The sequence below is a fragment of the Falco cherrug genome, chromosome 17, assembly GCF_023634085.1.
Source record: "Falco cherrug isolate bFalChe1 chromosome 17, bFalChe1.pri, whole genome shotgun sequence".
In the NCBI taxonomy this organism is placed as follows: domain Eukaryota; kingdom Metazoa; phylum Chordata; class Aves; order Falconiformes; family Falconidae; genus Falco; species Falco cherrug.
Genome location: NC_073713.1, coordinates 5,004,913 through 5,032,821, shown reverse-complemented (window position 1 = coordinate 5,032,821; position 27,909 = coordinate 5,004,913). Strand labels below are relative to the sequence as shown.

The following is a 27,909-nucleotide window of genomic DNA, read 5'->3' as shown; positions in this document are numbered from 1 at the left end:
CTTCCCATCTTCCCCTGAAGGTGGTCCTGCAGGCCAAGAGCTGCCCTGCAACACTCCAGCTCGTTGCTCGAAGGAGAGGCAAAGCCACAGCTGGTACTGTGCCATCACCTCTGGGCTGCTAAGATGCTGCTGCCAGGGGCTGTAGCAGCTCTGGTGTGAGCTGAGCTGCTGTCACGCTTGGGCAATGTTGCATGCGGCTGATTTCACTGTCATTTGCACAAGTCTGGCAGGTGGAGAAGCCACTAAACCAGCCCTGAGCCCCACCCTCGAGCTCCCCACCTTGTGGAGGCAAAATGGGCTGCTGGACCCCTGCAGGCCCTGCACCAGAGGCTGAAAGTGGGCAGGAACTGCTGGCGGGTCACATTTGAAGTCACCCTGCAAGGCCAGGTAAAAGGTATGACCCAGGATGACCATGCTAACAACATCCCCTGCATTGCATGGGGGGCTGAGATGCTGTTGTGCTGCTTCTGATTCCCCTAACCCAAGACACACGTTGCTACGGTTGCTCGTAACAGGCACACTTCTCCAGAAGTGCAGGCAAGCAGAAAGGATGCTGATGTTTCTAGGAAAGCTACTGCACAGACTCTGGGTGACAAGGACAGCCAGATCACCGGACCGTTGTGGGAGAGGAGCCAGCAAAGCAGCTGCTGGTGGATTTTTGGATGAGGATGACCACAGCATGTCCTGGGAGTTCACTGGTGGAAGATCCAGGCCAGCAGCATAGGCACCAAGAAGAGGGGAAGCAGCACACAAGCTGTCTTGAAAGAGACCCACTTTCTTTGGCACTGACTTGAATTTCTTGCAAAACAGCAGCTGCGTGTTTTCACTTCTGCGTCACAGATAAGCATCACTCAGAAGCAGAGGCTTGCTGAGGTCTTCAGGCTCTGCACTGCAGACAATTTGGACAGGGCACATGGGTTTAACAGGCAAATTTGGGCCCTATTAACATGGTAGTGTGAATGCTGATAGCAAGGATCAGGGCTGGAACCCAGCCTGGACACAACCATTTGGAAGACAGAAGCGCTTCAGGATGCTTGGGCAGTATAGCACCTGTGAGATGTGGCTATTCCCTGCACTACTTTCTGTCTCTAAGGGCAGCATGAGAATGAAGATAGCAGCAATCTGCAACTAAGAGAAACACTCAGGTCATGTGTGATATCAGCAGGGAAGGAGGCATTAACTCTGTAGGTGCTGAGGTTGTATGTAAAGGCATTCGGCAACTTCCTAACCGAGTCCATAACGAAGGACAGCATCACAAACGCAAAGCCAGCCTTGCAGATGAAGCATCAAGGTTTGGTGTACACTCAGTTCACCCTTCTCATCCCTCTTTCCTCCATTCGCCTCTCAAACACGAGGGGAACTGCTCTGCTCTGTCTGTTCAGCTATGTGGAGCAGCAGCTCGGCACGTGACAGCTCTGGTGTGGCAATGCAGACAGCACTCAGATGGAAAGCCCCAGCCCGCACAGACGGTGCTGAGGCCCTATGTACCACAAAGCAAACACCACGTCTTGGCTATAAACCCACATAGATGCTTTGGGGCTCTCAAGAAAAGCCGAAAACAATTCAGCCCTGAGTGGCTATCGCCAACCACGGGGACAGAGGGAGGGTCTGAACCTCTGCTGGACCTGCAAACACCAGGAGGGCAGCTGCACAAGTAGGTCAGTGTAGTGGAAAAATGAATATAGGGCAGAAAGGCCAAAGAACAATGCGATCAGACCCACACCACCTGCCCTCTGCGTGGGCTGCCCACGACAGACCAGCCGCATTTATCCACGTGGCATCAGGTCTCATGAAGGATGCTGGTGGCCACGGTACCCATGGGAGGCAGTGGCTTGCAGGATCCAGTGAAGGACCAGCCACAGGCTGGGCTGCAAAGCCGAGCTCGACTGAGCCCTGCTGGCCTCAGGTGGGGGATCTACACCCATGTGCCAGCACGCACCTAGCACAAGCTGCCCGCCCACACCAAACACTGCACTGGTGCATGAAGGAGGAAGCTTAAACTGAGCTCAGCTAAGCCCATGTAAGGTTTAGCACATCTGCCTGCAGAGAAGACGTATCCTGACACACCACTTGCCTAAATTTAATAGACACGCTGTCTCCATTTCCTACGTCATCTCATAAAAAAATAAAATACGGCTTAACCTAAGACTCAAGCTGGCCAAGCTTTGAGAGAGCTGGCTCCAAAACCAGAGGTGTCCAGAGCTGGCCCTCACTGCAGCTATGGAAACTGAAGTTCACCAACTCCTGAGCAATTACATTTCTCCTTCAAAAAAGATAAGAAAATTGCATCAACCTCTATCCGAGCAACCATGGCAACTTGTTAAATTAGGTCAAGATGTGGGGGCAGATAACGCAGCTTTGTAAAGCTGCTTGCGAGCTAGGTGAAGAACACATCAAACGCAAGTGGAGCTTCCGCCAAAATGCACCTTCTCACCAAAGTATGCGCCTCCTTGGGCAGATACCATCAGAGATCTGCCACCATGGCTGCGATAAAGTGCTGTGCCACCTCCCTGGGCCACCGGCAAAAAAGGCCCTTGGTAACAAAACCTGAACAATATTGTCTTGAACTCAATTCTTGAAGTCAACCTAGAGAGCCCTGGAGATGAAGGACGTGATCTCCCAGGCTTCACCCTTCCAGCCCTACAAGGTGCACACCATGGCACGTCGGGTGCTCCACTGGCTGGTGACTGGTGTTGGACACACACTCGAGGCATGGGCGTGAGAAAGGGAAAGCAGGGGTCCTCGCCGCTTTGGGACCCTGGGCTGGTAATCCCCTGCTCTGCTCATTTGGAGGCTCCACCTCCTCACCAGAGCTGCAAACAGAGCCCAGACTTTAAGTTCCTCTGCTCTAGCTGCTAGACAGCACTTCCTCCCCCGAGTAAAGTAAAAGTAATGTAAAGCAAAGCAAAAAAAGAAGGACCTAGGAGTTCTGCCCGAGAGTCCTCACACTCCTTGCTCAGCTGGCCCAAGAAAGAGGTCCAGCACTTCTCAGTGGCCAGCCTGGATATTTTTATTTATTTTTTTTTTTCCAGAAATATGGTAATACAAAACACTTTTGAGAGTGCCCAGTTCTCCTACAGTTTGTAATGCAATGTGTTCTCACTTGCTCTCACTGTGACCTGCTTTCACAGCAACTGGGCTTTGCTTTGCACCTATACTGTGCTCCCTTTGCACCGAAAATTTAAGGTGCTGACAGGTCAGTGGGCTTTAAAAAGGGACAGAGGACCTCTCCGGTCACACACCTGCAGAGATCACCTGTCCAAAGTTCATTGCCAACAGTAAATGCAGGCTGTGATGGTTTGAGGACTGAATTACTGCTTAGCAGTCTTCAGAGGAAGCAAGCCGTGCTCCAGCCCAAGGATTTCCAAGTGACTGCTGATTCTGGAAACCTCTGGTTTTCCTCTCCCCGTTTAAAGATGCTCAAGTGAAGCAATGCAAAAAAAAAAGAAAAAAAAAACCAGGCGCTCCCACTTATTGATCACACGGAAAGGTCTGGGCCAAGGGATTACCTTCCCGGCTCAAAACAGGGTTTGAAATGAGGCAAGGGAAAATATTACGCAGCACAAAGCGTTTGGAAGTGTGCTCTGGCATTGCATTAAGCGAAGTCCCCCCTTCCTGACGGCACGGGTCCAAGGACAGTCTTTGGGGTGCTAATATTCCTTGGCAAAACAGAGGGGCCAGCCGCTGACTTCAGCTCCTCGCTGGCGGAGGGAGCTGGGAACATCACCTCTCTGCGGGGGCGGCTCTTTTCCATCAGCTACAGCTGGGATTCTAGGAAACATCCAGCTCGGAAAATAAAGTTAGTTTTGCCAGTGCCGTGCCCCTGTGCCTCAGTTTCCCCGGCTGTTAAAATGCAACCAATGCTCCTGCCCATGCCCTGGGTACCCAAAACACTTCCACAGGCTGTAGTGAAAGGCGTGATCTGGGAAAATAGGAATAAAAACTGCAAGTTATGCTCACTGGTCTCTTTTCTTAGGAACATCAACTTCCATGGCACAGTGCGGAGGATGGTGTCCCAGGGCACGGCCCCTCCTACCACTCATGCCTCTCCCCACCACATCCTCCGGCCAAAAATCATTCAGGAATAGCAGAGCACACTTTTATTTTGCATACACTTGGTCGAAACAGGCTCATTCAGCAAGCAGGGCTGAGCTTTCTGTCTGACTAATGCTATAGCAACAAACCACCTCCTTTTTTACACATAGCTCCTAAAATTATCTCTCCACCTCACCTCCCCTCTGCTTCTCTCCCCCCGCCCCTTACAAAAAACTAGATATCAGCCCTAAGATGAGCTGTGCGTGGGAGGAGATTTCAGGGACAGCCGCACCTCAGGATCTACTCTGAACCTGTTGATGATCTTTATCGGCACAAACTATTTCCACCACTTGGCTCCTCCGGGCCACAGCTGCTACCAGCTGGGGCAGGAGAGATCAGTATGTACAAGGAAAAGGGGAACTGGCAGCAGGCTGCTCTGTGAATTTTACTTACAGTACAGGGAAAAGACACAGCACAGAAGGACTGGAAAGGATTATCTCAGTTTTAGCTGGAAGCCCCATCCCACCAGGTTTCTCTCCATGAGATGCCAGATTGCTGGAGGAGGGCTGTCATATGGAAAAGCCGGAGTTTCCATGGCCTATCACCTTCTCACCTCTCCCAGTGCAGGGAATGGAAAATGTCTGGGTCTGCTTTGACACCATCCCATCCCTCCCTGGCACCACGGTAAAGTGCAAAAACCAAGTGCTTCCTCCATGCCAGAAGGGGAGAAGATTATTTCACATCACACACAGCAATGCCAGAAATGCAGCCACTCCTGCCTGATGTGGGAAAACCACAAGCAAGTGGCCAGCACATCTCATGGAAGTGTCAGAAGGTGAAAAAAGGGCTCTCTACTACCTTGTGTTCTCAGCGATACAAATCAGACACCAGTTCCTACCAAACCCAGCCAGAAGCCATCTAGGTATAAATGACAACCCAAGGCATCACACATGCTGCAGTCTGCCCGGTCCTACATCTTCCCTGAGGTCTGGAATGCCCATGCTTGAAGGACATGCAGCCTTGAGGGGCTGTGTGCCCTCAGGTGTGCCCACATGCGTATGACTGACCCCAGAGACACTCCAAACCCCCCCAACCAGCAACACAGACACCAGGCAACCCAGAGACCCTGGAGGCTCTGCCCTCCACCAGTGGAGATGCTCCACCCAAGATGCTCAGCAGAGATGCGGTTCCCTGAGGAGCATGTCCCTACCTGTGTAGCCAGCAAGGGCAGCAGCAGGAATGACAGGCTTGTCCTTGTTCATATCGGCCCGATCTCGAACATAGTCCTTGAAGGTGCCCTTGGGCTTGTGGTTGGGCAGGGTGGCGGGGTAGTCCTCCGAGTCAAAGCTGTCGTAGGATGGGACACGCTGCAGGCTCTGGAAGGAGGACTGGCTGCTCCAGGACTGTGTCAGGCGGTCACAGCTGTCGTAGCTCTCTATGCTCTCGAAGGAGTCCTGGCCGCCCAGTTTACCTGGTGAGAAGGAAGAGCACGTCAGCTGTGCCTGGCCAGCACAGGGATGCTCTGGCTTGCCGCGGCCAGGAGAGGGATGATTCGCCTGCCCGCTCGGTGGGCAGAAGGCAACCAGACAAATGATGCTGTCCTACTACACCTCATCTCTGAACAAACTCAAAGTACAGCCTGAAACTGGGATACTTTGATATCTTCTTAATTCAGAGAAGGGCGATCTGAGCCCCAGAGAAGTTCAGGCAGCAGAGCAAGGCAGAGAAAGTCGGAGGAAAAACCCGAAGTCCTGACTCTCTAACCAAGACTGATGCCTGGGGCTACCTGGGAATTGTCTTCCCTTCAAAAAGGCAATGGCAGAGAAATAATTTACTTTACGCAGATATTCAAGGCTCAGTTCAGATACCTAAACATGGGCACTCCAGGACCTCTCACTCTTGCTGCTGAAAGATACGGGTCTCCAATAAGTCCCACATTATATCTGCCAGCCTTATATAAATGCTGCTCAAGCATATTCATGGGCACTGGACACTCGGCTACTTTACTTTTGATGTTTCCTACAAAACTATACAGCAGCCTTTTATCGCCATATGTTACAACCAGCTTCCACCCCCAAATCCCCAAACAGCAGCAGATTTGATGGAGGAGGAGAGGAAAAGGCTGAAAGCTCAAACTGCTGTTTTTCCAGTTCTGGTAAGGTGAGCACAGCTGGGTTGTATCAAGGCTACTCTCTGGGGTATTTTTAGTAAAGACCAGAACACGAGAGGCCAGATCCTCAGCAGTGCTATGCTGATTTACACCCACTAGAGACAGCATAAGTATACCCTCTGTACTTAAAACAGAGAGCTAAAAAAGGATCCAAAGAACAAACTGAAATTGCTCTCTCTGATCTCCCGTACGCTGCTGATTGCTCAACATCTTTACTGACAAACTAAGAGCGTAACAGGATCATTCAAGTTCACTAATTTCCCAAACTGGGCTAAAAACAGCTGCTGGGATTGTGCAAGAACTCCTGGAGAAATTTCCATTGGCAGAGCTACCCGCAGCTTGGGCCCAGATAGTAAATCACTGGGGAACAGGAACGTGGAAGGATGCTGGCATGCTCCCCCAAATATTTGTTGTGTTGTAGTCTGATGAGCACTTGCTGTGAACAGACACAACTACCGTGGGCTCTGCCCCGATTGCTGGCCCAGAAGTTTGGATCCATTGGCCTGAATCTGCTGGTAACAGCCATGTTTCAGATTCATGCTATTTTTTTTCTTTTAGGTTTTTTTTTGAGAATGTCACAGAATACACTTCCATCCTTTCCTGATATATAACACCACTTTACGCGTGTTCATTAATTGGCATAACCACTCCCCTAAGAAGTACTGCAGCACAAGCTTGTTTAGCAAAGGAATTAAAAATCTGCCAGTGTCAAAGATGCAACTTGTGTCAATTCGTTGAAAATTCACCTAAATTTGACCTAGCTGGAAAAATCAGGCCTTGCAGTTACTCAGGAGAAACTTAAAACAGTTTGGCAGCTACACTTTCCAGCCAGACGCCCTCGCCGATAAGGTAGCGTGGAACAACTCCCACGGGACCACAAAATTCCCTCCTGAGGCCGACACAAAGCAAGCCAAAAGGCGACTGTCTGGAAAACCTTCATCCTCAACTTGCCACTGCTGAAGCGCCTGACATTGCGACAGACTAACCTTTTCAGACAGCGGAAGGTAAAGACATACGTAAATATAAATGAACTGGACTCTGCTTTACGTTAAGGCTTCTTTTATACCACTCTGGGAGGATTTATGCCACCCAAAGGTCTTTCTCCATGGCTGAAAGTGTTAGTGTAAGCACAGCCATAGCCTGTTGTATTTCTTCAATCGCAATCAGTATGTTGAAGTGTTTTCTAACACCAGGAGCCCTTGATCCCCCCCCTCGCAGAGCTGAAGTTAAGGGCTCACTCTTCCCTGCCCTGGAGCCTTTTTAGGCTTGCCAGGGAGAACAGCCTCCAGGTACGATTGCAAAAGCATGCCTGAATCATTGCATCTCAAGGAGAATTATTATGAAATCACCTATGTTAAAGAAAAGGTCAAGGAAAGGGAAAGACACTGATGAAAGCTAGTCAGAAAAACCCAGAAAGAGGAGCTCACCTAAAATTCTAACACCGCTGCCCTTTTGGCTCACCATATCATCCAATCACCTCTCTCATATTAACACTCAGCCAGCAGCAGAAGCAGAGGTAATAATACAAATAATAACTTTCCTGTCATTAGCTCTCCCAGCTTGGAAAAAGAATGAGAAACTTAAAATGAGCTCCACTGAGCAATGCACATGCGACGCAGACGGGCAAAGGGGCTCTGGCTTTCACAGGGAGCCAGCATATCTTCAGCTCTCGTAGCTGGATGAATGGGTTTAAATGTTCAACATCAAACCTGGCTCACAGCAACACGTTACTATAATGAATTTTAGGCATGGAGACACCTGGATTCTATTCAGGGTGTGATCGCAGGCAGGTCAGATCTCTTCCCCGTGCCTCAGGTTCCCTACCTGGAATCAGGAGATAATGATACCCCCTTTGTAAGTGACTTTGAGCTCTATGGATTAAACTTTTGCTTTGAATACATACTGTAAGCCAGATCCTCAGCCTTGCATTAAGCAATGTAATTACAAAGTAGTCAGGCATCTGGGCCCCATGTGTTCAGAATTTAATAATATTAATTGAAAAGGTATTTTGGCTCAGATCCTCTAAAGTGTTTAGGTGTTTAAATCGCATCATCTCAAACAGGAATCATGTACCTGTAACTCTTCGGTTGTAGGTAGGGTTGTAGCACAAGGATTCAGGGGGTCCTTCAGCTCTGTCGCTGACTCAACCCATGACATCTGCATCTCCTAACAAAGCACAGGGCTTGGGTTCATCAGAACAGATTATCAGTTCAGGCAAGCAGCCATCAAACTCAATGGAGACAATGGATAAAGACTTCGGATCATCGTGTATAAAATCCTTCAGAGCCTTGGACAGTAATTCCTGATGAGAACTTGTGAAGAGTTTGTGAGGTTTTGCCTGGTCTCCTAGGAAAATGAGATTTATACAGCCACACAGCAGTCCCTAACAACCTTAAAGCCTATTTCAACTTCACTGAAGTTTGACATCAAAGTACAGAGCCAGAAATGCCACATTTTTGCAGATGTTGTAAAAGCAGGCAGCAGAGTAGAGAAAAGAAAGACCTTCTTCATACTTTCCCTGGAGAGAAAAGGGGAGGGCTCAAAGCCATCAGGGAATCCATGGGAGTTCAACCCATAAGGTATATCTGTTGGGAAATGGCTTTGTTACTGGCATCGCACAGCTCCCTGATGGCCTCGAGGCCCCCAAAGCACCATCTCCGACAGAAGGGAAGGCAGCACTTGTGTTGAAAGAGGTAGAATCGCAAGAACCCAAGAAAACCCTGGGAGATGTCCAACTTTACCTCGACTGGTACGTCCCATGCACATGTTATCTGGCGTTACTACTTCTTGCTTGATCGTGAAGTAGTCTGTCTGCAGGGAGTCCGTCTGCACTGGGTCACGCAGAATGACTGAGGGATAGTCGTTCTCGTACTTGAGGGACAGGAGCTCTTCCGAGCTGATGGGATGGAGGGTCTGGTAGGACTCTGTGATGAAGCTGGGCTCGGAGAACTCGGAGGGAGGCACACACTGTGCATGCTCGATGCCATAACCTGTCAGCAAAACGGGAGGGTCAGAAAGCAACACAAACCCAAACAGCTCAAGGAAACCAGGGTGCTGCCTGCTCCCCCTCCAGCCTCCCACAGCACAGCGAGATTTGAGGTCTGCAGTGCAAAAGCAGACTGCCTTTGCATATAAAATACCTGGCACAACTGGGCACTAATTTTGAGTTAACGTTTCTAAAAGCTACAGATAAATGGTGTCTTAAAATTGCAGCAAGTTAGAAAAATAAGACATCCTCAACCATCACCAATGTGCATTACATCAAACTCCTCTCAAGCAAGCTGCTAGTGGGAAAAAGGTGGAAAATCATGGAAGAGTGTAGTCTCAGCAAAGGATATAGGGCAAAGAAGTTTCACTGATGATTTTAATAGATGAGTCGCTTCCACAGTCACCTCTCCTCACTGGCCAGAGCCTGGAATCCCAATTCAGGTGAGCTGGGGTTTTGTGCTGGTTCATGAAATACATCACAGTTTTCAAATGCCCTTAAAGAACATCTTCAAACCAATGGCAATGGGAAATGCAGGAGTCCAGACTGATGACTCATCCCTTTCCTTGCTAGGTTCCTTCCTAGCAACCCAGAATTCAGCCTTCTTCCCCCATTCCCTCTATTTTTTAATAAGTTCTTAAGAATTCCCCGTGTTTTGGAGTGTTGAGGTCAGCTGAGCTACAGCTTCAAGCAAGCAGTGCTTGCAAAGTCAGATTATGGCATCTCAAGGCAGTCACCCAAAAGTACAGATGGCTTTTAAATGAACCCAAAAGCCTAGGAAAGATAAAATTACGCACTCTGCACGCTCTGCCACAACAGAGCAACAACTGCATGGTACAGTCTTCATGTGATGCAGACAAATCTCTAATAGGCAGCACTGGAAGCACCAGAATGATACTGATGATTGAGACTTACTAATGAAGTAGTCTGAAGAATAGCGGGATTCTGGATATGTTGTATTCACTCCATTTGCTGGGTACGGTTTTACCTCTTCTGCAAAGAGGAAAGGAAGGAAATGTCACACGTCCATCGGCATATTATGCTTTGCAAGGCTTGCTGTAATACAGAGAGGTCTGAACTTCCTAAAATGCTCCTCTCTGGGTTAAACCAGAATGTTCAAAGGAACAGAAATGAGTTAGGAGCTGAAATCCCACTGAAACAAGTGCTTGATGCACTTGGGTTCCTTTGGGAACTCTGGCTGCAGGCATGCCCAAATTTAAACAAAACAAAACAAAACAAAACAAAAAACCCCAACAAAACAACAACTTTCTCAATCAGAGGCTTCAGGTGGTTCTGAAATACTAGTTGCATAATTTCCTTGCTTGCCTCGATTTTTGTCAGCTTTCATTCTCTTGAGAATTGCTTATCACGCTTACATCTGTGAGCTTGTGAAAAAAACTCCACCATGGGTGGCCAGTTGTTTTCCTGAAAAAGCCCCTATTTTGAGACCAGCAGTAGGTGTGTGCAAGTGAGTGGGCAACACATACCAAAACCAACTCCTACAGCCCCAAAGCAATGCTAGTTCCCAGCCTACAAGGCACCTTCCACGTTGCACCTGATGCAGGCAGAAGATCTCATGCTCCAAAAAGCTTTGCTGCTCTGTCTGTCACCCAACTCCTAACAAGACACTCTACGGCGTATATATGGGCAGCATGCAAAATTTTAGCCTTTCTACAGGCTTAATTCACTGAGAAAGAGCGCGTAGCACATCAAAGCATAGATTCTCCGCTTTCTATTGCTTTTTCCGAGCACTTTGGTACTCTTGGGCTTGGCGTTGAATTTTTTGCTTTCCCATGTAAAAGCCACATTGCTCCTACCCTGACCAGTTTTTCCATTAACACCTTAATCATTCCAGCTCGGTATGTGGGCAGAGACACCCGCATGGGAGATTTTGTTTTCTTTGCAGAGGGTAACCAAAATAAAAACCACAGACAACTCTGGGTTATGTTTATTTCTGCTGAGGCTAAAGAGAAGCAAACTGAAGATAACGCACGTTTGCTTGCAAGGAGCTTAATTTTGGTCCTCTCTCCTGGGGATTGCAGGGTGGAAAATATTCTCCAACAAAAGGAGGTTTTGTGCAAACAGAGAGACCTAATGAGAAATGCTCTTTTCCTCTCCCCACGGTGTCTGCCAAGGGGCAGGGTGGGTGACCACAGAGAAAGAGAGCAACCTTCAGCTATGCTTACAGTCAAGTGGAGGGCACTGCTGACTGCTGGTAACTGAAGAGGTTATTTTAGGAAGAAATTTGGAAAAATATGCCTGAAAATACCCAAATCCATGCAGGGAAAAGTCGCCCATCTGCTGCCGTTTTTAAACCCTGAGCTGGCTGTGGTACATGAGTCACTCTCAGAAAGCACTCACAAGGGAGGCATGTTAGCTGAAGGGACAGCAAGGTCACAGCCTGTCCCAGCATGACCCAACACCGGCGGTCGCACCGCTTAGGTAAAGCTCAACATTTTGGGGTTAACCACCACTCCCAGCATCCACACACCCAAGTGATGATGGTGGGTGGCTGGGGACGATGGAAGAGATGGGAGCTGGCAAGTTGGACCCTGGCTCCACGGTTGAGCCTGGGAAAACCTTCACCTCTTCACACTTTGCATCCCCAGCCGCAAAGTGGAAACAACCATGTCCTCCTGCGTGGAGAGGGATGTGGCACAGACAATTTTGCACGTTGTATCTGTAGAGCACCAGCACAACAGAACCCAGATCTTGTCAAGTTTGGAGATGTACTACCAGAATACAAGTTCTATGAGTTACAGGGAAAAGAAATTAGTCTTTGGGGTGAGGCTGGTTATTTCTTGGAAACTCTTCTTAGTTACTCTACAAATACTTCACAGACATTGCCCTTCTGGGAAATGTGTTAAGAACCCACCATAGAAGCTAAGGCTCAGATAGCTTATGCAAGAAGTGACGAAGTCACCAGTAAAACTGAACAAGAGAACAGAGGTTTCTAGGCTCCCAGGGCTACGCCGACAGTGTTGAGACAATGAAATACAGCTTTCTTCTTTCTCATCCCTTTGGAAGCAAAGCTGCAACAGGCACAAAGATTTCCAGCTTCTCTGCAAAAGCTCCTCTCTATCTCAGACCTCTTGCATCCTCACAGCTGCAGCATCTGAATACTGTGTGTGTCAATGCTATAAGGAAACATGATCCTGACTTTACCATGAAACTACAGCACCAAGTTCGTCTCCATGCCTTGGGGAATCTGCAGGAAGGAGCTGCAAACCCAGCTCTGATGCCCCAGTCAGCACCTGCAGCGCGTGGACCCCCTCTCCAGTGTGTTACAGCTCAAACAAACGAAGGGTTGCGGGGAGGCAGAGCTGCATTAGAAGCATGGCTTATAGCAAGGAAAAATTGGGATGACTGCAACATTTTGCTTTGTTTGGTTTAGCTGCTTTCTGTTGATACAAGCACTCAATAAAAATCATGCAAAAAGAGAAGAACAGAACAGATATAGAGTCAAAGCGCAGAAAAACAGCCTGTCATACACAGACCCTGGGAAGAGCTGTGTTTACCTTTTGCAAACCACAGGTAGCAGTAAAATTAGTAATCAGCAATTAACATTCATTTGTCAATGGTTTCCTGGAAGGCATAACTTTGCTCCCCCTCCCCTTCCTGCCACCAGTACAAGCCTGCTGACATGCACGCAGGGGTCAGTATAACAGTGCAAGGGATATGCCAGGAAAGCAAAACCCTCCCCACAAAAAGGAGCTACAGAAAGAGGCTAGATTTGCTGCTGCTCCTGCTTGTGGCTCAGTTACAGGTGTTAAGCTCTTCACTTGCTCTTTAGAAACCACCCCAGGTTAAGTGTTGCTTGGGCATCCAGACACTGTGAAAATCAACACCCAAAATCCATGTTTGCGTCCCCAGTCATGAAAATTAACGCCCTCGAATGCTGTCATGCAGGGACTGGCAGAGATGGCTTCTGTGGCTGGGGACACTGCCACTCTTAACAAAACGCCTTTATACCTTTTGGGACATGAAACAAAGCAGAGCAACTTCCAATTGCAACTGGGAAATTACGGTGGATTTCAGCAGTATTGTTGTACCTAGTTCTACCGGAGGAAGTAGTAAAATTCACAACGGGAGCTGAGGAAGAATGCTTTGGAAAATCCCTTTTCCAGGCAGGCAGAGTGTCCCTGCCCACTGTGGATTCCTGCCAAGCAGCTGGCACAAATGCTCTTCCTCTTTCAAGCAGTGCCAGGATTTGCACTGGCCACTACCGCTTGGGATGCCCATTTGAAATCCCACTGGAAAGCTGGGCTTTGAAAGCTGCTTTTATGGGGAATAAAGCCCCAGGTGAACACTTCATTGCACAGCCAGACCGCAAGCCAAGCTTTTCGGAAAGGCCCAAAATCAAGTCACCCAGGACGGTGTGAGCCATTCACCTTGGAGACTCCAGGACTCACCTTTCTGCAAGATCTCCAGATGTTCCCAAAGGATATCTCCCACAAAGTCAGGCGCTAGCTCCAGGAAGCACTCCTTGCCCAGGGCACAGAGGGCAGCTCCATTCATGCAAAACTTCTGGAAATCCACTCCCTTCAGGCTAAATTCATTCACTGCCCACATCACCCAGTCCCGCACGTGCGTCTCCGTCCACTGCTGGGGATCTGCAGCAAGGGGGTGGTAGAAGGGATCCATTAATGAGCAACCACAGGCCATTTCCTCAGGAAAACAGGGCACAAACAGGGCTACAGCTGCACTGCACTGCCTCGTCCCCTACAGCCTGGATGTCCACTGGCACAGGGGTAAAACGGGGTGGGGGAATGCCATACTACACACTACAGTCTGGGGCAGCCCTCCTGCAGACATATTGCACACAAGGAATGAGCTTTGGATTTATTTGGGACTTTTAAAAATCCCACCAGTTCTCTGACGCCTTCTGCCACCCATTTCTCCATTTTGTTTGGCTTCTCCCTGTCATCAGCCTCTGGTAAAAGGTTTCTGCTGCTTCTCCCTATAGTGGAGATGACTCGCAAATGGGAGTCCTGGAGGTGTCTCCAAAGGAGCAGGTCCCCATAGCTGCAGGAGCGGTCACCCAGCAGAACTGAGCAGGACAGACGGGCACAATCTGTCAGACAGGTACAATCCATCAGACAGGTGTAGTTGGCAAGTGGTACTAAAAGGTTTTGCCTGTATGTCCAGATTTTTTTAGCTGAAGCTGCCAAGAAAACAAGGCAACACTACGTGAAGAGAATCAACACAAGAGATGGCAGATGTGGACAAGTGCAGCCTGGCAGAGGCCACAATTTTTTCGGCTACCACGGCTGCTCAGTGGGAAACCATGTCTTACCTTTGGGGATTCCCAGCCGCTGTTGCTCTTTTGCGAAGCCGCTGAAGGTGGCTTTCAATGCCTGAGACATCATTTCTTTGCTGCTGGGAGTTAATAAAGGCACATCTGCACATTCCATATCTGAAAGAAGCAGGAGAGAAAAATGGTCATAAGGATATGGGACTGGGAAAGATGACAGGAGTCATGCTGGCCATTAAATTGTCAGAAAAATAGAGACATCTTTTTATCATCTGGAATTTTCACACCCAGACCCTCTACCCCCTACACCTACACCCTGTAAGTCCACAAGCAGGCATCTTAAATACAAGAGAAAAGAATCTTATGCTTGGAATTTACTGTGAGGGTGGTGAGACACTGGAATGTGCTGCCCGATCGCTGGGAGTGTTCAAAGCCAGGCTGGATGTGGCTTTGAGCAACCTGGTCTACTGGAAGGTGTCCCTGCCCACGACAGGGCAGGTGGAATGAGATGATCTTTAAGGTCCCTTCCAACCCAAACCATTCTGTGATTCTGTGATAATAAGCCTGTACTTAAAGGGCATCAACAGGCCATGTCTGGTGAGCTAGGTTACATGGTGCACGTGGTGTTCCTACAAACCAACCATGAATGCGCTACTAGAAATGAGATGGTGATATCAAAGACCTTTCCAGACATCAGCCTGCTGGGCTTCATCACCCCCATCTGGAGCCTGGGAGACAGCTAAGCAGGTCCAGACACCAATGAAGGTGAAGAGTCCCACATTAGGGTGAACAAGAAAACAGAGAGAAAAGCATCTCCAAATTACCACTCCACCTCTGGGCATCCCGGTCCAAAGAAAAGCAAAAGGAAAAAAAATAATTTAAAAGAATCATGGGCAATCCTGGAAAAAGTAAGCTGACAGCAGGCTGAGGCAGGATGAGGAACCAGCAGAAAACCCATTCAAGGAGGGAAGGAAAACAAAGAGCTGGAAAATCCCACATTAGGACAGAGTTACATCATGCGCAGCCCATAGCACGGAGCGACGCGATTCGGGGTGAGTCACTGAACAATGCTCAGCCGCCCCCATGGGAGAGCACAGGACCAAGCCAAGAGCCAGGCCTTGGAGTAAGTCCTGATGAGAAGCAAAGCTCTTCCTTTCTTTTTATTTTTTTTGCTTTTTCTAATTTATTTGGAAGGAGGCAGACAGTTGTAGCCAAACATTTTCATAAACAAAGGCAACCAGTTAAAAAAAAACCCTCCTCAATCAGAATAAAGGTTTGGCTCTTCTTCATCTATTTTAAGCATTCCTGAAAAACATCTTTCACGGAGAAGGAAAGCCTCATACAACCACCATCTCAAACAACTGGACTTTATCAGTCTCCTACGTACATCTTCCACCTGAGACGGGTTTAGCACTGTAGCCTATTGGAAATTTTTCAATGAAAACTGTTCTCAGTGGAAAAATGACAACATGCACAAGCTCTTTGATGTTTTCATGAATGTCTGGATGTAGACATCAAAAATCAAAGAATTCTCTGTTTTGTGGAAACCCCAGCCACCTCGGCTCACCATTGCTCTAAGTTAATTTAAGCTCTGATTTAATCAGCCATTATACCTGCAAAATGCTGGCCAGCATTTGTTTCAAGCAGAGTTGAGTGCATCCCTAATGCGAGTCAGGGCTGAAGACAGCGCTGCGGCCGCCGAGCACAGGCAGCCTAGTACAACACCGCCTTCCAGTCTAACCCAGTCTGGGCTCCTGCTCCACTCAGGTCCCTCCACAGCCATACTTGCAGGCATCCAAGTCCAAACAATGTGATGTTGGAGGGTTTTTTTTGCAAGTGGGAATCTGGGGGTGGGGGCAAGTAGCATCCACGTGCAGCTCCATAGCACAGGGTGAGGCTGACATGCTGCAAAGCATCCCCAAATTGTCACCTGGATGCACCAAATGCAATTCCACTGCCAAGCCAAACAAGGGCAATTTTTCTGTCCCCATCTTTGCACCTTCCATTCATCGTCCCCAAGTAAAAGACATGCAAAATCACCCCCTCGATTTGCAGCTCCTTCCAGCGTTAGTCACCAAGGCACTCAAGTAATGATTTGCACGACTCTTTGCTCAGGTAAGACTAGTAAAATTCCCAACACTGAGTCCCTCAGGACCCAACTCCTCCCCTCAACCCCACCACATAAATCAAGGACTGCCTGCCACAGAGAAAGTATCAGGACCTTCGAAAGCAAATAATACATTCAAAGGCTATTTGGCAAATTACACTTCATTATTTACTGGATTTGGCTGGAGAGGGCACGGAAAAATGAGCAGCCACCTTCGCTATCTCTGTTCCCCATCTGCTGTGTTGAGATAACAGTGGGAGAAAGTGGTTCAGTGCCCCTTTCCCTTCATCCTCATGTTACATTTTAATGCTTTGCTTTCTGTGCTCTGTGGTTACAGGGACCACCCAGGAATCCGCTCCCCTCTGCCGACTGGTTAAACGGCAGTTCACTGCTCCCGGGTGCTATGGGAAGATGAGTCACAGTTAGGCTAAAAAAAAAACGTTTCTAACCCCAATTTTTACACTGATTCCCTTGTGAAAAACCTGTGACCTCCTCACGCAAGCCACAAAGAGCAGCAGGGCAAGGTGAGGTGTGTGAAAATTTTTTTATCTCTGCGATACAAGTGAGTACCTACCACCAATCCCCCGTTTTCTCCTGCAGGATTCATGGGGCTGGGTTTGCACATACCCAGCGAATCAATTTTTCAGTAGCGGGGGATAAGGTTTCGGTTTAGTAAGGTGAATGCTGAGCTCTGCACAAACAACATGTCAAAACAGGGAAGACTTAAAAGTGATTCCCAGGGAGAGGTCATCGGAGAAGCAAACAGTCTATTTTCAAATTAAAGAGAAAAAAAAAAAAAAAGAAAAAGAAAAAGCAAAGTGCCAAAAGAGAGTTTCTATTTAAACACCAAAATAAACCAAAATGTGCATTTCAAGGTTCTCCTTCAAAATACGTTGTAGCCGGCAGATTTAGGATTGAAACTTCATCTACATTTTTCCTGTTAGATTGTAGGTACTAGTTAAAACTTCTTCAGAAGACAAACCAGCCAAAAAGCCCCAAGCCTGCAAACGCTTGTAGAAGCCTTATTTTAGTCAGCAGTGTCCCACATCGATAGAGAAGCTCACACGTGTAAATGTGTGTGTAAAGCTCTGCATACATGTTTGTGGACATGCCTTAGCTGTGTGATCTGAAAAAGACAGGGGGGACGGGCAGTTTTTAATCTAAATTCTGCCTCTGCAGGTTTTGAGATACTGTATTTACTTAAGTATCATTTTCTTTGTTAATCCCTGCATGGCCAGGGAGCACAACGGGCTCTACCCAGCTCTGCCGACTGCAGCTTTGCTGGGTGCAGGGCAGTTACTTCCCAGGTAGGAGAATCAAGCCCTGGTGATGTCCTCCAGCACCCACTGAGAAGTCCTTCACCTCCAGTCTGGGATGCCTCAAGGTCAGAGCCAAGCAGAATTTCGGTAACAAAAGCAACCTGGGCTTAGCTCCCCTGGTTTCAGCTTTCACTGCCATCTGAAACCTGTTTCCAAGATTTTAATCAAATCTTGCACAAATAAAACGTCTCCTTTTGGGTACCTCCCGCTATCCACTAAGTACACACATGCACGCATGCATGCACACACACAGGCTCAGAAGAAATGGATGGGAAGCAGCATTAGCCAGCACCAAACCCAGCTGTTACTCCTAAACTCAGTTTAGAAATTTCAGGGTTTTAATCCGAAAAGCAAGTGCAGCAGCAGGGGCCAGGAGACCACGGCACTGCATCCCAGACTTGGTCTGCTGTATCTTTTTTATGAGACCCATTAAAGCCTCATCGACACGGCTGCCACGTGCAGTTTGCTGCCTAGATGCCATGTCCTCCTCTTGCTGCTGCTGCACTGACACGAGGGCTGCATTTGATTTCCCCCCTGGGAGACCAGGCAGGGTGTTATAGTTTGATTTTTAAATACTAACAGGAGTTTCAGTCACTCTGGAAAATTATGTCACCAGCATCTCCAGCATCTGTAGAGCAGAGATAAATAATTTGCCTTGCACGGCGGGAAGGCAGAGTGGGACATCTATTCATCTGGCTGCAGCTTTCCAAAGCAAGGAGGGATCTGGGGGCTCAGTTTGAGACCCCAAGGGCTTCTCAAAACCAGACTCTTATTTTTCCTCCAGCTCCCCAACATCCCTGGGAACAGGACTCCTGAAAGACAAAAGGATGATAACAACCCTGACACTGCCAAGAACCAGTGCTGCATCCCTATATGGGTTTCATGTTAAGGGGGATCTGCCCAAAACCCACCACCCCACTTGTGCTAGGTGTTGTACCAACAGCTGTGGAGCCTGAGAGAAAACCAGCCAGCAAACAGACAAAGAGGCCAAGATCACCAAGTTCATCTCCCAGACAAATTCCCACTCTGCTCCCACCAGGCTCCGCATGTATAAACTATTTCTATGCATCTGATCTTTTTAAAGACTATGATTTACAAACTTTAGGGATTTTGACCTTAAAACACAAGCGACTCTGCTGCACGCCAAAGCATTAACATCTGATTGAATAAGCAAAATAAATGGCAGTAAGGGGAAAAAAAAGATGCTCTGAGCAGGAGGATGGGAGCAAAGCCATTTTTCACCCGAGTTTCCACTTGGGGTCAATGCCTCTTTAAAAGCTCCCCTCGGCCACTCACTTTTTCTCCCGTCAAAAGCCCCAGTGTGTCCTTGTCTGGTCCCCACTATTTTACCCGGGAGCCTGCGTGTAAATGGATGTACAGTGGGTCAGAGTGGAGCCACCTGACCCTGTGGCCTCCTCCTGCCTTGCTCTGATGGATGGACACCAAGGTCAGGAACTCAGTGTGCTGTTGTCTCAGGTAAAACCCTGCTCCCTGCCCAGCCCCCTCATCCTCCCCTTCTCAGGCCCGAGACCAAGCCCACAGCATGCTGATATCATGAGGATTTCAGGCCTTTTGGTGGCTTGAAAGAGGCACGGGGACAAGTTTTGGAGAAGATGCCTGTTGGTTTCAAACCGTATCATTTGCTGAGAGCTGAGAAAAATCATCTCTCTGGGACTGTGCATCCAAGGGCTGCAAGAATTTGTGCCGGTTTCCCTCTGAAGACCTCACTCCTCCAGCCCGGAGCTAGCCGAGATCCTCCTCTGAGCCCCATGAGTGACAGCCACCAGCACTGCCCCGCCACGAGGCACCCACAGTGCAGGATGTCCTCCCACCGCTGGATGTCCGTGACGGAGCAGGAGGTGTTTCTCAGAGCTTCTCCAAGGAGTGACACGGGTTTGCTCTCCTACCTTCTTCCCACGTGCCTGTAGTGAGCCCCACAGCTCCCCATCTCCAGCCCACACCAAGCCCAACGCCGCCCGAGGTCATCCTGCCACCGTGCTGATCCCCCTCTATCCCAGCCTTCACCAGGACCAAAACTAGGGCAGAGTTAGTGATGGGGGAAGCCGGAGCACACATTTCCCAACATCCCCCAGCTGGCAGGGTTCAGCAGCTGAGAAACCTTTCTCAGGATAAGAGGAGGCTGGGGAGAGGGGGGCCGGGAGCTGAGACCCTTCCCACGCTCCCCACCAAAGCAGCCCAGGCACCATGGAGGCACCATCTCTCCATCTCAGGTTTCCATCACCACCTCCACCAGGCACCTCCGCACCCCCCGGGCAGCTTTGCCTTTCCCAGGTGCCCCCCGCTCTGGAGCGGGGAACGCCGGGCAAATAACCCCGGCTGAGCCCCCTGTTATTTAGGCAGGATTAGGCAAAAATTTGTCTGCACTTTTGAACTGTTTTCACAAGCGTTGCCTCTCACTCCCACGCAGGAAGCAGGAGAAGAGCCGGCCTGTTCCAATTAGGGCTCCTCAGACCGAAAGGGCAGCAAAATTCAGGGGGGGGGGAAAGGGAAAGAGGGACAGAAAGCTGGAAAAAAGGGAACAGAGGGAAATCTGGGAAGCAAGGACAGACTGGGAGAAGGGGTGAGCACAGGGAGAGGCACTGGCTGGGGATGTGGGGATGGGATGGGAGGAGAGAGGCAGAGGACCAGGCAGTATGGAGGGGAGATTTGGTTCCCCTTCCTGCAGCAACTCACCAGAGACCGGCCCTGCTTCCCTCTGCAAGGAATGGCACAAAAGGCACAGACATTTGCTATTTTAATTTGAAATAAATATATTTCTTTTGGGGAAAAAAAAAAAATAAAAATAAGTGTTTTTTTTCTCCTTCGAGCAGTGAAAAATAAATACTCTGAGATGAAAGCTGGGCTTCAAGAGAAAAACAAGAGAGGAAACCGAAAGCCCACACTGCTTAGCGCTGCAGAAAGCACAACAAAGCCGGCTTTCTTCCGGAATTCAGCAGCTTTCTTATGGAGATGTGGTGTGTCATGGGGGCGAACTCTTCCCCTAAATAAAGGGCCTGAAAACTGTCTTCCCTTAATGCAGATAAAAGCATTTCTTCCAAGTTTGGACTCTCAAGCACTTAGAGCATCACAGGGAGTGAGGAAGGGGAAAGGTTAAGATGAGGGTGAGATGTCAGGATGCTCTGCTTGGCTTCAGGCTTTGAGGTAAGTTGCTTCAACCCTCTGTAAAATAGACACCCTCACCTGGGTGCAAGCTTGCTATAAGAGGGTGCTTGGGGGAGATACACCTATGAAGAAAACCGGACACAAAGCAACCAAAAGGTGAGGGAGGATTTGTTTTGGCTCTAGGTGTCTTCTAGCTGGCAAGGAACCAGGCAGCAGCACCAGCAGGTGAAAGGATGCTTCACCCACCATCCTGATGGTGTCAAAGGCGCAGGCTTTGCCCTCCAAGCTTGCCTGCTTCCCTTGTTCAAGCTCCTTTCCAATCCCTCTCTTTCTCTCCCAGCTTTATAATGTGGGTGTTGGATGGAGATCCTGGGAAAGCGGCATCCCCTGCAGTCCCAGGAGCTCACAGGGGAACAGCAGGCTGGTGGTCAGCTCACTCAGTCCTCCCCGGCTTTTGCGGGGGAGAGGAGGGAAAGAAGCGCTAGAGAAACCCTTGGACTGAAGCTAAGCAAAACCACAGGGCTTGAGTCAACGCTCGCTGCAATTACAGGGAAGTTTCCCCAGCCTCAGCAGCCAGGGACGGGACCTACAGTTCGCCTTTCTGCAGCAACCCAAAGCAGGACTTCCCTCCGTGAAGGGCTTCACTCCGTCCCCATTTCAGCTGTTGGGAGGAGCACAGACGGATGAAAGAAAGCACTGAGGAGATGCTGCCACCTCTCAGGCTGGGAAACACGGCCATGGTTTAACAACGCTTGTCAAAACTATGCAAAGCAGTCAGCAAAAAGATTTTTCCATCAAGATGAAGCAACAGCAGAGGTTAGGCTGTGCCACGAGGTCGGTGCGGTTTAGCTCCAGCACCGCCGTTAACACATGCCCCCCCCTCCCCAAATCAGCTTCGAAACGGCTTCTGTCGCTTTACATTTACAGCTTTGCAACTAAAAACTTGCACGAGCCTTTTCCGAACCCGCCAGCCCGATGGCAGACTCCGGGGTTAACTAAACCTTTGTAAAACCCGTGCAGAGGCTGAACTCACAGGTCAGTGCTCTGGAGACACCCAGACCAGGAGGCTACAGCCAACACAGCGGCAACAAGGAACAACTTCCACGTGCCTAAACCACTCCTGCTCGGGAGTCAAAGCCCTTTTTTGCACCGATCAGGCCCTTTTCACCCTTCACCCTCCTGCTTTCCCAATCGAACCTCACATGAGCCGGAGATAGGATTAGCATCTCACTTTCAGGCTTGTTTGCCTCCCACCCTTCCTTGGGAGGGCTGGGAGGACGCTCCCTGCCTCCCGCAAACCTATGAGACATGCTCACCCTGTGATAATTCGTTCTAATCCCCACTAACCACGCTGCTAAAGAGCTCTAATCCCCATGCACAGGCACACACGTACTAATGGGAGCACGGGGTGGGCTCAGCAAAGCCTGTAATGGACACCCAGCCCCGACTAAAAGGAGGTCAAGTGTAAATAGCAAGTCCAGGTCATGCCCGTGTCAGCTGCCCCGCATCAATGCTCCAGCTCGGGAGATGCTCCTCTGCAAAAAAGAAGCTAAACCCCAGCTCCTCACCCCTGAGCCCCAGCAGCCAAACTCCAATTGCTCAACAGCAATGACAGAAAAAGAAAAAAAAAAGCCCTCCGAAAACCCAGCAATCCCCACCGAACAAACAACTAGATATTCATTTGCTTCTTGGAAGGGTGCCCGAGGTATTTAAACAGCTCACGCCTGGGACCAGAAGCCTCTTGAAATTCCTCGCTCTCTTCAGGCTGAGCTGGAAGACCTGCAAGGCCAGCCGTGCTGGCTTCACCACCCTGGAGGTTTCCACAGCTGCAAGAGCACAGCCTGAGCCCTCCCAAAGCAAACCCACGGCTGGCCTCCATCACTCCACGGAAGAGACAGTGGTCCAGGTCATCCACACTCAGCACTCCCCAATATCTGTAAAAGCATACATTTCTTTCCAACCAGGTTAAAAGCAGGACTTCTGCTGTTCTCACCTCACATCTCTGGCTGATGATGCCATTTCTGGCATCTTCGATGAAGAAGTGATGCAACTGGAGGATTTGTCTCAAGAGAAGGATGCATGCCAGTAACCTGACATATATTTACCCTGGGCTGCAAAAGCACACACGGGATGCTACCAAGGTACCACTGTAATCACACCCGAGCAGTTCAGATCGAGCATTTCTCTAGCCAAGCAAGCCCTCACTCTCTCCTTCAGATATTAATCTCCGGCTCCTTCATCGTCCAGGGATACGGACAGACACAATGGGGATTCAGCTCCAATGCCTCCAGCTGCTTGCTCTGGGGAAGGATGGGGCTGCCAAACCATGCGTGACAGTCTCCCAGAAAGGGAGAGCGAAGATTTTGCAAGGCCGGGTTGAGGTTAATTGGCTGTACTTTGTGCGAGGAAGATGCTGTCAGGATTGGAAGTGTGAAAAGGGAAGGCTGAGATCTCTTGGCAGGGCTGTCCCCTCGCAGTAGGAGTAAGGGCCAAGGAACCTTCACTCATGTTGAGCTCTTTCATCACCCCACAAAGAGATCCCAACCCCTCTAAGTCGGCTCAAACACACCTGAAGAACATGCCGTGCCAACACGTTTTGTAAGCAGCTACATATGACCTCACAGCTTGGGATGGTTTCATTGCATATCCATGGCCACATGAAATGACTCCATGCCCAGAACGATCAATTATTTGTGCTGCACATCATCACAGTATGACACACTTCTGATGTAGATGGACTCCACAGATGTCCCTGCTGCTGGGAGCCCACTGGTCCAAAAGGAGCCTCAGTTATCCTTGCCTCAAAGGGATTAGACATGCATTCGCCCAGCCAAATGCTTCCGGTCTGTCTGTCCCAAGGAACTGCCCAAACTTCACTTGATTTTCAGCCCAAGTCCTGCAAAAACTGATCTCTCTTGTGTCTTGGCCTTAGCCCTTGCCCCAAGGCTGAGTCAATGCCACGTCATGCCAGACACGAGGGTACCACATGGCAAGGCACAATCTGAAGTGCCCTCAAGCTAGGATGATGTTCAACCCCCAAAATATCTCTGTCCACATCAAAGTCGCTCTCCTCCACTCACCAGCTCTCTCATTCATAAACCAAGAATGTTTGTTAAAGCTGGAAGGGCTGGACCTGCTCTGGAGACACGTTGGTGGTGTTCATACAATAAAAGTGCCTATTGGTCATGAGTGGAAGGTGTCCTCAGATACTCCTATGGCATTGCTCAAGCCCAGGACATCTCCACATAATGCAGAGAGCACGAAGCCAGTGATGCAGAAGGGATCGAGCTAATGACAAGGAAGGAAGGCTCAGCAGCTTTGGGTCACCTCCCGAGCACGCATGCTGCCCCAGGGCAGCAGGGTATGGGGGTGAAGCTTGCCACATCTCTCTGCAGCTGCAGATTCCTGCCACCTGTCCCACCCCCACCTCCGCAGCCTTCCTGGCCAACCCTTCCCTTCAGGGCAATGCCAGCCAGACGTACAGCCAAGCGGATTGCTCAATGGCAGGGTGCAAGTTACAGCGTATCGCATCCCCCACGGACTGCAGAGGGATCGCTGCTGCCTTACCCAGAACAGCCCTTCTTAACATCAGGCTTTCGACAGTATCTTTTTTTTTTTCCATACAGCAAGGAGTGTTTCAGTTCTGCCCAGGAAGCGCAGGCAGCACTCAGTGAGCAAGGTGAGTAGGCGTGGAGGAGAAGCCCAAGAGCTTTACCCTGTCCTCACCTGGTGACCAACAGGTCCCCATCTCACCACCTCATCCCCTTCTGCCCAGGGACCTGCCACCACGCACAAGGACTCCAGGTCTGTCCTCCCTTATCAGGCTGAGCTGTCCAGTTGTCTTTGCAGTTACCAAAGAAGAGGAGAGATTAGGGTATTTCGCTTTGAAATCAAACAAATAATTGCACAGGCTTTCTGCAAACAGACCAGGGTTGGGAGGTGAAAGCGCGGCTGGTAAATCTCAGCACTGTTTGCTCTGACTAAATAATATTAGACCAAAGATAATCAATCATTTTAATCAACAAAATTATTTATAACTCTTTAGAGCAAATAGTCAACACTGCTAACAGCTGCCAAGAGATGGCAGGTAGCATAACGATCCACATACCTCTAATTCCCCTGCACTAGATACAGATTTACTTCTTTGCATCACTGGATTTACTGCCACTGAAGACTTACACTTGCAAGTATCCTGACCCCTGCTCTCTGAAGGTATGCTTCCCCTCTCTCTGTGGCTCACAAATACACACAATAGCCCCCTGCAGCTGAAATCAAAATGAGAGTAGCTCACAATATTCACTGCACACTCCAAGCACCTTCCCTACACCAGCTGCATCTCTCAAGCACAGCACCATTTAACAGGAGGGGAGAAAGAACCAACTAAGCAGAAGAGGCAAAAGATGCTCAAAGCGAAGGACCTGCTCTCTTCGCTTTGCTGCCTGAGCCAGCTCCATCTCCTTGGTTCACCAGGCAGCTCTCAGGTTTATGACTCCACCAATGCCACCAAATGACACCTCCATGAGCACCATCTACATCCCAGCCCACAAACAAGGGCCACACGCTCTGCACCCATTGCACATTGAACATTTCCACCCACCAGCCCCCAGAGAGGCGTGCTTTGCACAGATGACCGCAGCAACCACAAACCGAGGATGAATTTGCTGGCTGGGCTGAAAGCCATGCAAGCGAAGGTATCGCTGCGGCAAGGTGAACGAGGGTCAACTTCACATCGGCCTTGGGGCCAGGAGGGGGGACAAGGGACAAGGCCATCCCTGGATGCCTGACTGGAGCCCGACACTGTTTCACCTCCCTGTTCCTGGAGAGTGAACCAAGCTGCTCAGCTCCTCCAGCAATAAAGGCCAGAAAGGGCCCTGAGAGAAACCTGGGAATCAAAACTCTCCAGCCCACACCAGAAAGACAGCCACAGAAACACCAGTGCCAAATCAATTTCATGGAACGATTCTCCTGGTATTAATGTATTTTTAAGCAGACAAGGAAACAAACGCAAAGAACAAGATGATTTTCCCAAGCACCCTAGGTAGCTGAAGAGCCCTGAGTTAAAACTTCTCATCCAGGGTGAGCACAAAGCTCCTGGACTTTGCCTCTTCTGGGCTACACCATGCAATCTCCAGGTTATCACGATCCTCATGCACAAGAAGCAAGAGTCTTCTCGATCGACCCCGAAAAGGTCTTCTTTTCCAGCTCCTACTTCTAGGAAACTTCCCATCAGGGAAGGGACCAGTGCAGAGATTGGGCCAAACAAAGCCCTGGGAAGATGAAGAAGGTGGGAGTGAGCTGGGGAAGGCAGCCAAAGATGAACTGGGCTGCCCCATCAGCTTCAGTCATCCCCATCCCAGAGCCAAGGGCTGTCCAGGACAGGGATTATGTCACCTATTGGCCTCAGCCTGGGGAGATGGGAGAGCAAAAGGCAGGCAGGGATAAATCAAAGTGGCTGGAGGTGCTCAGTGCTGCCCAGCGGTGCTCAGTTCAGCCCAGAGGAAGCCCGAGCTTAGAGAGGGAGAGAGGCTGAGACACTTCCAGCCCTCGCATCCACCCCATGCGCAGCATCCGGAAGCTATTAAGGAATTACAGCCTCCCTGGCCCCGAGCCTTCCCCGGCAGAAGTGCCTGGGAGCAGATGGTGAAAGGGCTGATTGAATTCGGCTGCTCAGGCCAAGAGGCTATTAGGAGGAGACACAAATGGAGGAGGGGGTGGAGGGGGTGTCACTTGGCAACTTGGGAGACTGCAGCCCTGGCCAGGAACTCTGGGAATCCTCCACCGACCATAACAAGCTTGGAGGAGCTTCGACAAGGTTCTGGATGTGTGGCTCGGGGGTGTGAGCCCCCCTGCTGCCCTGGGTGGCTTGGTCCTGTGCTCCTGCTGCTTAGGGGTTGGGGGGAAACCCTAAGTGTATGAGGAGCGGGAGCCACAGGCTGGTTCCTCTCCCCAGGCATCTCCATCTCCAAAAGCAGCAAGGCCGCTGCAGTGGATGCGCACCCTTCCAGGGAGGCAGGATGCCTGTAGAGACCCGTGTCCCAGCGGTCACAGCCCCGGGAGCTGCGTGCTCCCAAGCCTTGATCCCAGTTGAGGAGGCACAAGAGCTGTCAGCTCAGCAGCCCTGCCCACCCGGGGGGCCAGCCTTCCTCCCTGAAAAATGCAGGTTTACAAAGATCCTGGATTCCCAACTTCATCTAATCCTACCCCATTCCCAGCACCCGTGGGAAGGCACTGGGCATGGGACCAGACCTCCCAAAGTGCCTTCAAAAGGGGATGGGACTCAAGTGACTCTGGATGGGGAGGAGGTGGGGAAAAAAGGAGAGGGCAAGAGAGGCACGTAAGATGGAAAAAAGTCAGCAGGCAAAAAAAAGCATAAATACGATTTGCAAGTCATCCCACAGCGCCAGCCCCACTGAACGTAACGCCAGCGCCGCTGCGGCACAAACTCTGATGGAAGAACTCAAATTGCCTGGGGATGAAGGAAGGGTTTGAAGCCCTCCGTGAGAACTGGGGAAAAAAAAAAGAGGAATGACCCCAAAATCAACATAACCCCAACCTCTGGGCTCTCTGCCCTGGGAAGCCAGCTCCAGCCTGCCATACCCCTGTGCCCCTGGGGGGGACAGACACTGGCTCCAGGGCCCCCACACCATCCCCCATCTCTGAATCCATCCCTCTTTTTCCAAGGCAGAAAGGTCCAATGAGTCCCGCTGAGCTGCACTGGCTGACTGCTCCGACTCCCCAAGGTTGGGAAATCGGGAGCCTCGTCAGGGCTCTGCCGGAGGGGCGGGCACCGAGTCCTCCGTGACCATAAGGGGATCTTTTCGAAGCAATCTTTTCCGAGACAAGTCACGAGATTATTTCTTGCCTGGAATTTGCTCCCGCAGCTCCCATCGGCCCCGGACTGCTGAGTCAAGAGAC

General features: G+C 49.9%; 1 protein-coding gene across 2 annotated transcripts in view; it reads right to left on the bottom strand.

Annotated features, from left to right (window-relative positions):
• The window catches only part of ETS1 (ETS proto-oncogene 1, transcription factor), a 78,625-nt gene that overhangs the window by 10,273 nt on the left and 40,443 nt on the right, over positions 1–27,909 (bottom strand). For both annotated transcript variants that reach the window (XM_055728500.1, XM_055728499.1), the window contains 5 exons: positions 14,488–14,607; positions 13,604–13,804; positions 10,107–10,184; positions 8,947–9,195; positions 5,246–5,506 (listed from right to left, as the gene is read on the bottom strand). In XM_055728500.1, coding sequence (XP_055584475.1) covers positions 5,246–5,506; positions 8,947–9,195; positions 10,107–10,184; positions 13,604–13,804; positions 14,488–14,607 — 909 coding nt within the window. The remainder of the gene's footprint in view (positions 1–5,245; positions 5,507–8,946; positions 9,196–10,106; positions 10,185–13,603; positions 13,805–14,487; positions 14,608–27,909) is intronic.